Source organism: Lutra lutra, chromosome 6 (assembly GCF_902655055.1).
Source record: "Lutra lutra chromosome 6, mLutLut1.2, whole genome shotgun sequence".
Lineage (NCBI taxonomy): Eukaryota > Metazoa > Chordata > Mammalia > Carnivora > Mustelidae > Lutra > Lutra lutra.
Genome location: NC_062283.1, coordinates 104102411 through 104116545, shown reverse-complemented (window position 1 = coordinate 104116545; position 14135 = coordinate 104102411). Strand labels below are relative to the sequence as shown.

The following is a 14135-nucleotide window of genomic DNA, read 5'->3' as shown; positions in this document are numbered from 1 at the left end:
GTAAGACCATAGTGATACAATGCTTTCAATAGAAGTCAGCCACTCATCTTTTAAGCCACACCCTCTCATAAGAGGATTATTCTCTCTTGTCTTGTGTTTTCATTTACTTTATTTTTTTTTAAAGATTTTATTTATTTATTTGACAGACAGAGATCACAAGTAGGCCAAGAGGCAGGCAGAAAGAGAGGAGGAAAGCAGGCTCCCTGCTGAGCAGAGAGCCCGATGTGGGACTCGATCCCAGGGCCCTGGGACCATGACCCGAGCCGAAGGCAGAGGCTTTAACCACTGAGCCACCCAGGCGCCCCTTCATTTATTTTTAATTCTGGAATATGTTTTGATTTGAGTAACAGAACCATAATTTACATAAATATAGATAGTAAGCCTCTCCTGTAAACTCTAAAATAAAATTAGTTTTTGTTTTTCTTGTTTTCATATGTGTTCTTCTTTCAAGTCACTAGCACATCTTTCTAACAACTCTTATTTCATAGAAACCATAGTTATGTCACTTCTTGTTTCCTTCCACATTGTTCCATTTGTTTCCTTCCCTTTGTTTTATTTTCTATCAGTAGTATATAGAAACAGACTAATTTTAAGTAAGATATTTTGAAACCTGGTTATCTAATCCAGAGCTATTTTGCATATATAGTTTTAGTAAAACTGACAGTTTAGATGTTGGGACATTATAATGAGCAATTTCGTTTAATTCATTTAGGCTAGCTAGGTCTTAGGAACTAACTGAAAGGTAGGATCTTTTGTTGTTGCTGTTTTAAAAATACGTTCTTTTCCTCAGCATAGAACATAGAAATGTTTTTGTATTACTAAGCATAAACTAGATATTAGATTCACAACCTATAAAATTCTGTTTAGGTTTTAGAAATATAAATTTTAGTATCTTTTTATAATGTATTAGAAAATAAATTTTTGTTAGCCGTATATTTCATTACCGCTCTTTTCTTAGAAATGTTATTTGTGGCAGAACTCTAATTATAAAATTTATTCAGAGTTGCATATTTGAATATCAGGGACAGTTGACTCATTTTAAATGAAATATTTACACATATGTGATGTAAATGCTTATAGCTTTAAAGAAAAGCACATAAGTTGGTTATATTCATAGCAAAATAGGCTCATGCTATCAAAGAAAAAAGAAAATGTCTTGAATATGGTGATTTCCATGTAAAGAAATCATAGAACTGTAATCCCCCTAATTTTTTCCTCCAAATATAACTCTACTCTTGTCCTCAGTATCCAAAAAATATTCCAGGGAATAGCTTCCATTGCTCTACCTCTTCAGTTTACTATTCTTTTCCTGCTTTTGGCAAGGAGGACACAGCTTCCAAATTGTACTGATATATTTCACGTGTTTAATATGAAAAGACAAGTTTCTCCTTACAGTATTTATTTTCTGTGTATGAAGTCTTTGATCAACTTTTCATGCCCAGCTTGTCCTATATTTCTAGCAGGTTTTATTTCTGGGCTTTGTTTTCTAGGTCTCTATAAAACTTAATGTGTGCTATATGTAATAAAACATTATTTTCAAAAGCTACTCACAAGAATTGGTCTCACTCTTTAGTTTAAATGCCATGTATTTTTGTTGTGACTCAAGGAAAACTGACCTGCATTTGGTAAAATTAGGAAAAAAGCTAAGTTGAAGTATTCTAATTCCTAACAAGTTCATTCCAAACAAATTTATTGTTTAATAAATTTAATGTTATTTTGTTCTCTCTAGATAAACGTGTGGAGAATTGGCCTCTGATGCAGTCTCCATTGCCTACACTTTGTATAAGTACTCTTTATCTCCTGTTCGTGTGGCTGGGTCCAAAATGGATGAAGGACCGAGAACCTTTCCAGATGCGTTTAGTGCTCATTATCTATAATTTTGGAATGGTTTTGCTTAACCTTTTTATCTTCAGAGAGGTAGGTTTACTAAAATCACCTTATTATTCCTCAGGGTTATTGAAAAGAAATTAGAATAGGTAAAGCCATCATTGTATATTGTATCCCAAGATAACTGTTGGCTACTCTGAAAGTAAATTTCACTTTATTGAAACTTTTCATGTTTGGACAACAAAAATATGAAGCCTATGGAAAGTATAGGACAGTTGTTTAAAATGGAATGTTGAAGCAGACACACTAGATTCCAAAATAACCATTATTAACTGACAGTAGAAGTTATTTAACTTTACTGAGACTTATTTTCCCCATCTGTAAGCTGGGGATAAATAACCTGCCTTCTAGATCAGAGATAAGTGAAGTGATTTTTTTTCATAGTGTTTGGAACATATTAAGTATCTGGTAAATAGTTGTAGCTCTTTTTCATAATTCTTATTCAACAGTTTCAGCTTTGGTAACTGATCAAAATTTGCAGATGTAAAATACTGATTTTGAGTTAAATCCTACTACATAATGTCATTGTATTTTAACAAAAATGAGTTCACTGTTATACACTGTTGCTGCTAATCATCTTGTTCTTTTCTGGAATCCAGCAAATTCTCTATGACATTCTGAAAAGAAATCCTAAAGATTAGATTGACATAGACATTTTTTAAGTTGTAAGAGTGGAAGGAATTTGTTTCCCAAGTGGAAGGAAGTTGTTTCCCAAGAGATTCCTCATTGAAATTCTGTATGAACCCAGAGAACTGGACTGGTGATACTAGGAAGATAAACACTACTCTCCTTTAAAGAAATCTGTAATTGACAACTTAGTCTATAGAATCCCAACTTCATAAAAACTTTAATTTATTTGGATACTTTGACCTTGTTTGTTAGATGCAAACCACTCTGGATCAAGAATAGAAATCAATGCAAGTGTTAGATCTGAGTCATGGTTAATCAAAATTTCTCTTAATATTATAAAGTAGATAAGAGTTGAAGTCTCAGTCCAAGAGTTACATATGATTTTTAATTTAGATTTCAACTTTGGAATAAATTGACACAGAGCAAATTTGAGACACTCCAACACATTAAATGTTTAATGCATTTCAATTTTTTTAGACAAGATTGCTCTTTAAAATAATTTGAAAGGTTGCATATTATATTTAGTGTTTTATATTCCATATCTACTAAAACTTTATTTTAAATATTATTCCCCTTTTTTCCAGTTATTCATGGGATCATATAATGCAGGATACAGCTATATTTGCCAGAGTGTGGATTATTCTGATAATGTTAATGAAGTTAGGGTAAGTACATTCAAGATACCATTAATTAATAGAAATGGGTTTAATTTTATAATCCCCAGTCTGAAAAACATGCTTCTGTAAAATGGTGTAAAAGTGTATAAGATTGTGTTGAGTCAGGAAAACTATGCTTCTCTTTAAAAGTACATAATTAAAAATGTTTTCATAGCTATAGTGTCCTATATGATTGTGTGAGAGTGAGTATGTGTTGGATTACTAGAATGCAGTACTTAAAGTTCCATGTTTAATGTAAAGATGATATTTTTGATTTTTGTGTTTTGGGTCAAGAATAGAAACTCATAAAGAGAGTCTAATTCACTTGTTAAGAGTCTGAGGATAAACAAATGTTCTATAAACTATGTAATGTGTAGTAAGTTAAGCATAGCACTATACGTACAGGTATAAACTCAGTTTTTATTATGTTTGCAGAAAAATAAACTAGGTAATATAATGTTGTATTTTACTTTCTAGTCACCCTTAACATACAAAGATTTATAGATTTCAGTTATATACTGTCTTCTTTGTTGTTTGTACATAGAACATACATCATAAAAGTACTTAACATAAAAAATGTTGAGTTTAGGTTACTTTTATAATTGGGTTCTTGTAAAATATTTTAAAACATTTATAGAGGTCACCTCTCACTGGATCCTTGGATCCTTAATCTCTCAGCATTGTAACATAATCTTTCTGTACCATCTGGTGTCTTAATTAGAGCCCAGGAAAAGAAAAGACTTATTCATGTAAGTAGGATTATATTTATGACCTAGGAAATATTTGTTATTGTTTGTGTGTGTGTTTTAATTTACCACTTTAAGGATTTTACCGCCTAATACAAAGTACTGTGATGAGGTATTTACTTTATTGCACGTGTTAAAGTGAGAGACAGAAGCCAACAGAGGCCAGTTGCTACACAAACGTGCTTGCAAGAATATCTGAGATAGAATGTAGGCTAAGCACGAACAACTGAAATACCTTTACAAAGTAAATATCTCGGTTTTTCTGCCATGCTGAAAAACAGCAGTGTGAAGGTGTTTATAGCTCTACGTTCAGAAGTTTTGTACTTCATGACATCTAGCTATGTAAAAGACGAAACATTTTCTCTAAATCATTGCCACTTGGGATTTGGGACTCCTTCTTTCCCATTTTCCCCCCATGGATAGATGCCTCGGTTTCACACCCACTTAGGCAAAAATGATTCTGTGCCTTCTACATTTTGTGCAATAAAGACTACTTAGACTAACTTAACAGTAAATAGAAAACCATATGATAGTGTCACTCTGCTTTTCCTTTCTTTTTACAGATAGCTGCTGCTCTGTGGTGGTACTTTGTATCTAAAGGGGTTGAGTATTTGGACACGGTGTTTTTTATCCTGAGGAAGAAAAACAACCAAGTCTCTTTCCTTCATGTATACCATCACTGTACAATGTTTACATTGTGGTGGATTGGAATTAAGTGGGTCGCAGGGGGACAAGGTGAGCATTTTGGGACATATCTGCATACATTATGTATATATGTTGGGTGGAAAAGTAATGAGAAGTTGGAAATTTGACTTGGTCTTTAACTTGCTTTCTTGAGTAATTGTTTCTCTGTTATATTTCATTTTTTTCTTTTTTGTTTGTTTATTTGTTTGATGAGAAGTAATTTATTTAAAGCTATATAGTAATCCAGTGGCAAATCTGGAAATGTGTCCTCTAGATACCAGACAATGTAGAATTTTCTTCTGAAGCAAAATAATCTCAAAAAAGATCATTAGGATCACTAAATAAGTATGGTCATGATTAATTCTGTCTGATTATTGCATAGATGCAACAAGAATGTACATTTAACACAGAATTTTCTATCATTTTGCCTAAAATTTTATAAGAAATCTGACTAAATTTTTTAAAATTTTATTTTATTTTTTTCTAGCTTTTTAAAAAAATTTTATTTTTTTTAATTTCCTTTTAGTGTACCAGAATTCATTGTTTATACAACATACCCAGTGCTCCGTGCAATATGTGCCCTCCATAATACCCACCACCAGGCTCACCCAGCCTCCCATACTCTTCCCCTCCAAAACCCTCAGATTGTTTCTCAGAGTCCACAGTCTCTCATGGTTCGTCTCCCCCTCCAATTTTCCCCAGTTCACTTCTCCTCTCCATCTCCCATGTCCTCCATGTTATTCCTAATGCTCCACAAATAAGCAAAACCATATAATAACTGACTCTCTTTGCTTGACTTATTTCACTCAGCATAATCTCTTCCAGTCCCATCCATGTTGATAAAAAAGTTGGGTATTCATCCTTTCTGATGGAGGTATAATACTCCATAGTATATATGGACCACATCTTCCTTATCCATTAGTCCGTTGAAGGGCATCTTCGTTCTTTCCACAGTTTAGCGATTGTGGCTATTGCTGCTATGAACATTGGGGTTAATTTCATTTTAAAGAAATATGAAGAAGAAAAAGAAATTTGAAGAAAGTAAAGTTTTGGCTTTTTATCTGTGGGTACTTAAATACCAAAAGATTTTCCTCAGAGATAAGCATAAACTAAGCTTATAAAATGTAGCAAATAATATTTTGATGTGGAGCAGTTGTAGTAGTTTTGAGTCAAAGGATACTGAGCTAGGGGCACCTGGGTGACTCAGTCTGTTAAGCTGACTCTTGGTTAGCTCAGGTGTTGATCTTACGGTCGTGAGTTCAGGTCCCGCATTGGATTCCAAACTGGGCATGGAGCCTACTTAAAAAAAGAGAGAAAGAGTGACAAAGGATACTAAACTTTAACTTCTCAGTTTGAAGCCTCCATCACCAGTCCAAGCCCAGAGCCCACTCTTGCTCTAAAATGGGCCTTAAATGAACCTATTGGTTCTTACTTAAAGGAAACTATAAATAGCTTTGTGAAAGAGGATCTGAATTCACAGTTTGGTCAAGATAAGTCTGCAGCTTTTCAGATGCCTGAATTGAAGATGATTTATGTGATTGAGCTGGAAACAGATTATTTCTCTATTGTGGACCCAGGGTACAGGTCATTATAGTAGTACAGTTTACCTTCTACTCTTAGAAGTTTAAAACTGTTTAGAGACCTAAGAAATAAATAATATTTTGTTGTTGATATGTTTATGTTGATATATGTATGTTGATAAGTTGATATGCCCTCTGAAGGCAATAATGAGGCTTTAAAAATCCATTTTTTTAAAAGGTCCTTTTTACTTTATTATTATTTTTGTAAGTAATCTCTATACCCCACGTGGGGCTTGAATTTATGACCCACACCAAGATCAAGAGTCCCATGCTCTTCCAACTGAGCCAGCCCATTGCCCCATTAAATATCTATTTAAACAATTATATGTACCATGATTTTTTTCCCCAAGAATAATAGCATGAAAAATAATACAAGACAATAGTTCTGTATTATGGCATGCTTAAATCACTGGGGTACTCCACTTGGAAACTTGCCACTGTGAAGGTCCTTTGCATTTGAAGAACACTCATTTTTAGTCATATGCTAAAAGCCTGAGTCTAAACTGTAAAAGTACCTAACTTGATCTGAGGAGAAATCTTTTCCATTATTCCTACTTTACAATTTTTTAAAAAGAATTTATTTATTTATTTGACAGAGAGAAATCACAAGTAGGCAGAGAGGCAGGCAGAGAGGGAGGGAAGCAGGCTCCCCGCTAAGTAGAGAGCCCAATGCGGGGCTCGATCCAAGGACCCTGAGATCATGACCGGAGCCGAAGGCAGAGGCTTTAACCCACTGAGCCGCCCAGGCGCCCCCTACTTTACAATTTTTATCCCTAATCTGTACTCAAGATTAAAATTTAGAAAATAATGTGAATTCATTTATTTTATGTCCAGATGATTTATTGACTACTAAATGTTTCTGTATCTTCTAACTCTGTTTTTCTGAAGCATTTTTTGGAGCACAGCTGAATTCCTTTATCCACGTGATTATGTACTCATACTATGGGCTAACTGCATTTGGCCCATGGATTCAGAAGTATCTTTGGTGGAAAAGATACTTGACCATGTTGCAGCTGGTGAGTTAAATGCTTCTAAGGTTTCTTCTGGTGAAACACTCTAAGGTTTCTTCTGGTGAAACACTGCATATATTTGAATTTTGCTGATTTTAAACGGCTAAGTTATCCTTGACAATTTTCTTTTACAAAGTTGACTTTCTGTGTGTTCCAGCTGTGGAAGTTGAGGCTTCTTGGCTCTGAGCTTCTTGTTCATAGACCTAGTTGTCACTGCCATTAATTTTTTTAATGTTCTTAAAAGACTAAACACAACTCTTATCTAAGAGAAATGTTGTTTAGAAATATCTGTGAAATGGATGAGTCAAGATCTAAGTACATCATAAAGTACATAGACTCATATATAACCAAAAAAATAATAGAAGTTCTCTCTCAGCTGATTTTTTAAGACTTAAAATGTTATTATTACCTCTCTTCATCCTGCTTTTGCTTGAATTTTGTTTTCTATTCTATTTCAGCCCCTGTTAACAGATCCCATACATTCAGGATATAAAAGTTGAAGAGAAGCCAGACAACCGAGGAAGGGGTGGGGTAAAGGAAAGGAACAGAGACAAGGGAACTCCTCTTAATTCTCTAACACATAGTCCTTAGAGAACAGAGTTAGATATTTTTAAATGCTAACCTTTAGAGCAGATAATTTTCAGCACATACCCCTAGTGGGACTTCTTGTAGCATCTGGGTACCTCAGTGAAATATTCAAGCAAGGTACTGGCCCAGTCATCAAACTGGAAATCCCAAACCAACCTGGTAGCTATTCTTCAAGCCTTGGAATTTATTATAATTTGCTATAATCATAGCATGTGCACAATTTATCAGTGGAATCACATTTGGAAATATTATTCATCTCTGCTTTAAGTTGCTAAACAGCTGGCTGGCCGAACAGGAAACACAACTTTTGGGGAATGCTGGGTGGGAAAGATTCATTTATAACTAAAATGCTACAGGAAGCTTCCTCCAGTTTTTGTGTAAGCTGTTTATATAGTTTGTGTAATTCGTTTCTCTCAGTAATTAGAAAATGGGCACAAGAAAATGAAGAGATGACAAAAGTCATCTGAACTCTTTGTGTCTACTTTGTTGGAATCCTCACTTGAGTCTCCTTGAGTGAGGCCATTCTTAGTCACATCTATATACGTAATCCTTTTGGTGATTTAGATTCTAAGAACCATTGTGAAAGCAGAAGTTCTTAAAATCTGGATTTTGCCATGGAGAATTTAAGGTTTTTTTAGTCTGATCTAAATTTGGGGCTTACATAGAATAAATTATTTTAATCATATTTAATATAATAGTTAATATGGATAATGCTATGCTTCAAAGAGAAAACACAGTTGCCCATTCCAGATAGGATGTTAGTTTCATGAAGAGTAGAATATTTCCAAGCCAGAAGTTCCCACAACGGTTAATCATGTAACTTATTCTTGTAAAAAGTTACCCTTGTTTAACACTGTGGAATTCATAATTCCTGTATTGAGAACCACTCATTTATTGATATATTAAAATTTCAACTGATTTGCCTTATCTGAACTACAAAGCATCTTAATTTTGGTTTTTCTTCTTTTAAAAACTTCTAAAGTGGACAGTGAGTCTTTCTGCACTTATTCTCAAATATCTACTAAATTTTACCAAAAATCTTAATTTGTAGATAGCATTAATTCATTTAGAGAGGGAGAAAGAGTGAGTACCTGGGGCCAGGGGTGTGGGTGGGAGGGAGGAGAAGGAGAGAATCTCAGGTAGACTCAGGCACAGAGTCTGGAAATGGGGCTCAGTCCCATGAGCCATGAGATCATGGTCTGAGCTGAAATCAAGAGTTGGACGCTTAACCGACTGAGCCTCCCAGTTGCCCCAAAGATCGTGTTAACTCAAATACAGTTTTACCTGTGTGCTATTTTGTAAGAAATAAATAATGAATCTTTTTGATAGATTCATTTTTAAAAGCATATGTACCATTCTGCTGATAGTTTTGTGGAAAGAGGTCAGTCTAAAATATGGGAGGAAAGCAAATAACAACAAGAGTATATGGTACTATTAGTTTATTCTCTTAGGCGATTGATATTCCCTCTTACTAATAACATCATTTAACATTATCCAACAAATATTCTATGAATCCAGACCCTGTGCCAAGGACTCCTCAGGGAACAGCACAGAATCATACTCTCCGAAGTTATATACTCTTGGAATGATGGACAGTCAAAAAGTTCAGAAGTCCAGATGGTTTTGTTCTCAGGAAAAAAGCCCACACCAAACAAAAGCCCACATTAATGGGATTGAGAGGGCCAGGTGGATCAGTTGCTTGGTCCTTGTAGGTAGGAAGCCTTTGCTGAGGGAATGACATCTGAGCTGCCACCTGATGGATGAGAGGGGGCTGGAGTCTATTGAACTTTGCACAGTGTGGCAAGATTCAGGCCTATCTTAGCTAGATAGAAGATTCTGATTTGTTAAAAGTTACTCACTATTCCTACATTGTTGTTTTTCAGGTTCAGTTCCATGTGACCATTGGCCACACAGCGCTATCTCTTTACACGGATTGTCCCTTCCCCAAATGGATGCACTGGGCCCTCATCGCTTACGCGATCAGCTTCATATTTCTCTTTCTTAACTTCTATGTTCGGACATACAAAGAGCCTAAGAAAGCCAAAACTGGAAAAACAGCTGTGAATGGTATTTCAGCAAATGGTGTGAGCAAATCAGAGAAACAACTAGTGATAGAAAATGGAAAAAAGCTGAAAAACGGAAAAGCAAAAGGAGAGTAAATTGAACTGGGCCTTAACTGTTGTTGACAGTGAGGAAGCTCCCATTTCATATGAAATTTCAGGGAAAACAAGCAAATGAGGGTTTGGGGGTGGGGAGAAAAAGGCAAATGTGCTCTATGTCTTAGTAATCTTTAGATAGAGTAAAGTGTTAAATGCAATGCCCGAATGTTTTATTTATGAAGTTTTATTTTAAACATTTTTTTTTATTAGCTTTGATGTTGTCCAGACCAAAGCAATCATTATGTGACTTTGGAGGCTCTCCCTCTGTTCACATCCATTTGTCTAATGCATGAAATTTTTTCATGGATCTTATATACAGTCATTCTTTAGTCTGATGATCACAGAAACACAGTATGAATTTTTTGGCTAAATTACTATTACCTACTGATTACAATCAGTTACCTTATATTTTCTGGTCCAAAGCTGAAACTGTAGATACTTTAAAATTTGCACATTTGAATTCATTTGCTGACTGGAATGGTCGAATCTCTCCACCTCTAGTCTGAATATACCCTTTTGGTTGTAATTAAATTTAAAAAAATCTGATGATCTCTGTAGATTCCTAGAGGCTTGATGATGATGGTGTTGGTGAAAATAAGAAAGAATTACAGTAAAATCCTGTCTAGCGACCCAAAGGTCACCATGACTTGTGGCACAAATCACTGTAGGAAACAATTTTTGTGATGAAAAGGCAGCCTTTCAATACTCCTATTACTATCAGAAATATATTATGAAAATTAAGATTGTCTGATTGGAACATGAAACAACTCATGTCTTTATTAGTAACATCATAAAAGAGTTACATTTATGTGCTGTTAGAAGAGAGTATGTTGATTTTTATCAGGCTTTCCTTGTTTTGATTTGTGGCTGTTACCGATTTTTCATATGTGGAAATATACCTACCTCTTCTGTTGGAAAGAATATTGAAAATTAAATAAATTTTAATTAAAAAATCAAGGAGTCCTTTAATGTAAATTTTAATATTAACTTTCAAATCCACTAGTATTTTTTTGCTTTTTTTTACAAATAGCATACACCCAACTTTCCTGTGAAACTATCCTTCTCTTTCAATGTGTTTAATTTTGAAGTGTTATTTTCCTTATGACAAAGTTCAAGATCTTATTTATTAACTAGACATGAAGTGTAAACCCATTTTGGTGCAATATTCTTGACTCCTTGGTGCTAAAGATCATTAAATTTAGTGTGTGATTGTTACAAGGTGTTAATTGTTAAGATGCAAAGTGAATAAAAGTGAGAGTAGTCAGAACCAGAAAATGAAGTTTACTATTTACAAATGAAGTGTTTCATGTAATATAAATGAACAACTGGAAATATACTAGCAAAGAGAACTTGTACATTGTCTTATTGCATAGGTTAAATTGTTAAGAGATGTTGACCAGGGATCATTACAGGAAGAGAACATGTGACAAAAAAAAAAAAAAAAAAAAAGCATGACTATTTCTAAGTATCTCAACATGTCAAAACTGCATGTGCAGGATGTATGCTGTTTGTGCAGACAAACTATTTTAGAATATTTTGTTAACTATAAAATATTTATTGTGCATTAAAATTACACACTTTTCCCCCTGAAGGCATGCAGTCATGAGAAATACAGAATATTTGCAACACTTAAAATGGTTTGACCTGAAAGGTTTCAACCCCTTTGTCTTTGCTGCTCGGTGTGTAATGACTAGAGATCTGTAAATCTTTGTGAACATTCTGTACTGGTTCCCCAGACCTATTCATTCCTTGCTACCTGATTTCAGCACAATAAATATACAACTGCTGTGGGAAAAATGATTTTTTTTTTGTTAATCAGTTTATTACATAAATCATCTGCTAGATGTTTATTTGATTCAGTTGTTAATATTCAAATATCTTTTCTGCTGCTAATTTCTACTGTAGAAAAGAAGTGTAACTAGAAGATTCCTGGAGAAAAGCTTTTTTTTTTTTTTTTTTATGGTGGCGTATTTTTGCTTTAAAAATTAGTTGCCTTTGGAAGAGCTTTTGGATCCAGACATAAAACATATAATTTTCTTCTAAACTACTCTTATATTTGTCATTTCAAATGTAAGCTTTAACACTTTTTAATGCTATGGGGTTTTCTTGTTCCAAAAATAAGGTGGAGGATGTCTTATGTTCTTACATTAGATCATTCAGCTCTTACTACAGTTTTTTAGGTTCTTTATCTAAGATGACTCTAAGCTGTGATATGCAACCTGTTCTGGTAGCTTTCATAATTTCTCAGGTATCACACTGAGTTGCATGCCTCATACCTAAAAATCAGTAGAAGTGGACTGCATCCTTCCTTTTGGTAAAACTTTGTCATTAACTAAAGAAATGTTTTCTTACACAGAAAAATGGAATTTATTAAATATTTTCAATGGCTAGAAATACCTTAGGCATGTACAGTACATTTTCCAGTAGAATCATCAATTTCTGTATCTTCTTTTTTCTCTTTTCTGTGTTACCCTTGACTTTGTTTTGCTGATGGATACTGAATGATGACTGGTTTCAGTTTTAGCATTATTAATTCAGTCATTCTTTTTTTCTCTCTTTTTGCATACTTCTGGGTATTCAAAAATATTTTCATATGGACTTTTATATTCACATTTTAGAACATAGAATCTAGTGTTTTGTAGTTTATTAGGAATATTTTAATTTACAGATGTGTTTCAGATATGCAGCTCAGTTATCCTATAAATAATGAGAACATAGAGGTGGAAGTGATTTTTGCTGCCCTGTCCATCTGATAATATGACAATCCAGGCATTACATTCATACTGATGATTGGGACCTTTGTGAGAATGTGACATCATGCTGAGCTGTCCTGCTCTCTCAGCTCATGTCTTGTTGTAGCCTAAAGCTCAGCCAGCTGAATGCCTAACACCGTCCTTCTCGAGAAAAAGATGGCCACAGATTGTGTAGGAGCTCAAATGGAGTGCTAGGTACAGACCTGGGTGAGGTGAACTTGGGATCCTGCTAGGTGGTCGATAGGGCTGCAGGGCTGAGGTGCTGAGCTACACACACAGGAACATAACACCTGCTTCCTGATCCGGTCACCCCCCTCAGCATGCAAGCGATTTTGACAAGTCACCTTGGAAATCAAGTCCTTAATAGTATATTTTAGAATCCATGCTTAACCTTAGGTATTTTAGGCAGATGCCATCTGAACCAGAAAAGCAGTTATGAAGAGGCAGAGAAATATAAACAGATTTCATTGTTTCAAAACACAACAAAATCATAAAAGTATTAGAAGTTGGTTTTCCTAGTTCTCTCCCGAATTTCCTAATTTCCTTCCTAAACTACGGAGGGAAGACGCAGCTGTAAATTGAAAGGCATACATTTTTTTTTCATGTTTTAAAAATAGGAGGATGTAACATGATTCTACATATCTGAAGGGGATTCAGGGGTATAAGTTAAGAATTGTAATTGACGTATAGAACCACTCAGATAAAGACTGAGATTCTAGACTATTTCGTTAAAAGAGTGTGTGAGTTACGAAGAAGGTGGTCAATAGCTGTCTTTAGATGATGATTAATTAATGGGAATTTTAGGTTTGGAAGGGATGATCTGAGGTAAATACGTCTTAGTGTTCGCTTAACTGACTGAGCCACCCTGAAGTCACTAACCTTTTTTCTATCTGTTCAGAAAAAAAAGACCTAGAACTTAGGTCTCCTTTTCTTTTTGTCTTCTTCATTTTACCAGATGAAGGCATGTTTACAAGTCCACATGTGAACAGATTTCCTTCATACTTTCACTCCTTGGAGATCCGTCCTGTCTTAAATAGAAATTCAACAGAATTTTTTCTCTTTTTCTCACTCCCATAGATGAGGTTCTCCCAGGGCTTGTGTCCTTAAAGTAGTATCTCCTTTGAGAATAAATACATGCTGAAACACACCATTTGATATCTATCTACCTAATTATAATAATCTAATGCAGCTACCAGAAGGTCACATTGTAATTGAACATCTACACAAAGAATATGTCCAAATTAAAAGCCATTCGAAAACTAAATTATCTTGGAAGGTTTAAATAATACAGCCATTTCTAAAAAGGGTGTGGAAATTATTGGGTATTTCCCAATTTAAATATAAGACTGAGTTGTAAAGAGAATTTGTCAATCCACATGCATATTCCATATATTCTGTCTCTCTCCAGGAATCCCTGGATACCTTCTCTGCAATTTGAGAGA

At 34.6% G+C, this 14135-nt stretch overlaps 1 protein-coding gene across 1 annotated transcript in view; it reads left to right on the top strand.

The window, feature by feature from the left end:
• Positions 1–11736, top strand: part of ELOVL4 (ELOVL fatty acid elongase 4) — a 31749-nt gene extending 20013 nt beyond the window's left edge. Inside the window, exons 2-6 of the mRNA XM_047734303.1 lie at positions 1730–1917; positions 3102–3182; positions 4483–4654; positions 7072–7199; positions 9665–11736. Coding sequence (XP_047590259.1) covers positions 1730–1917; positions 3102–3182; positions 4483–4654; positions 7072–7199; positions 9665–9940 — 845 coding nt within the window. The 3' untranslated portion in view covers positions 9941–11736. The remainder of the gene's footprint in view (positions 1–1729; positions 1918–3101; positions 3183–4482; positions 4655–7071; positions 7200–9664) is intronic.
• The last annotated feature ends 2399 nt before the right edge of the window (positions 11737–14135 follow it).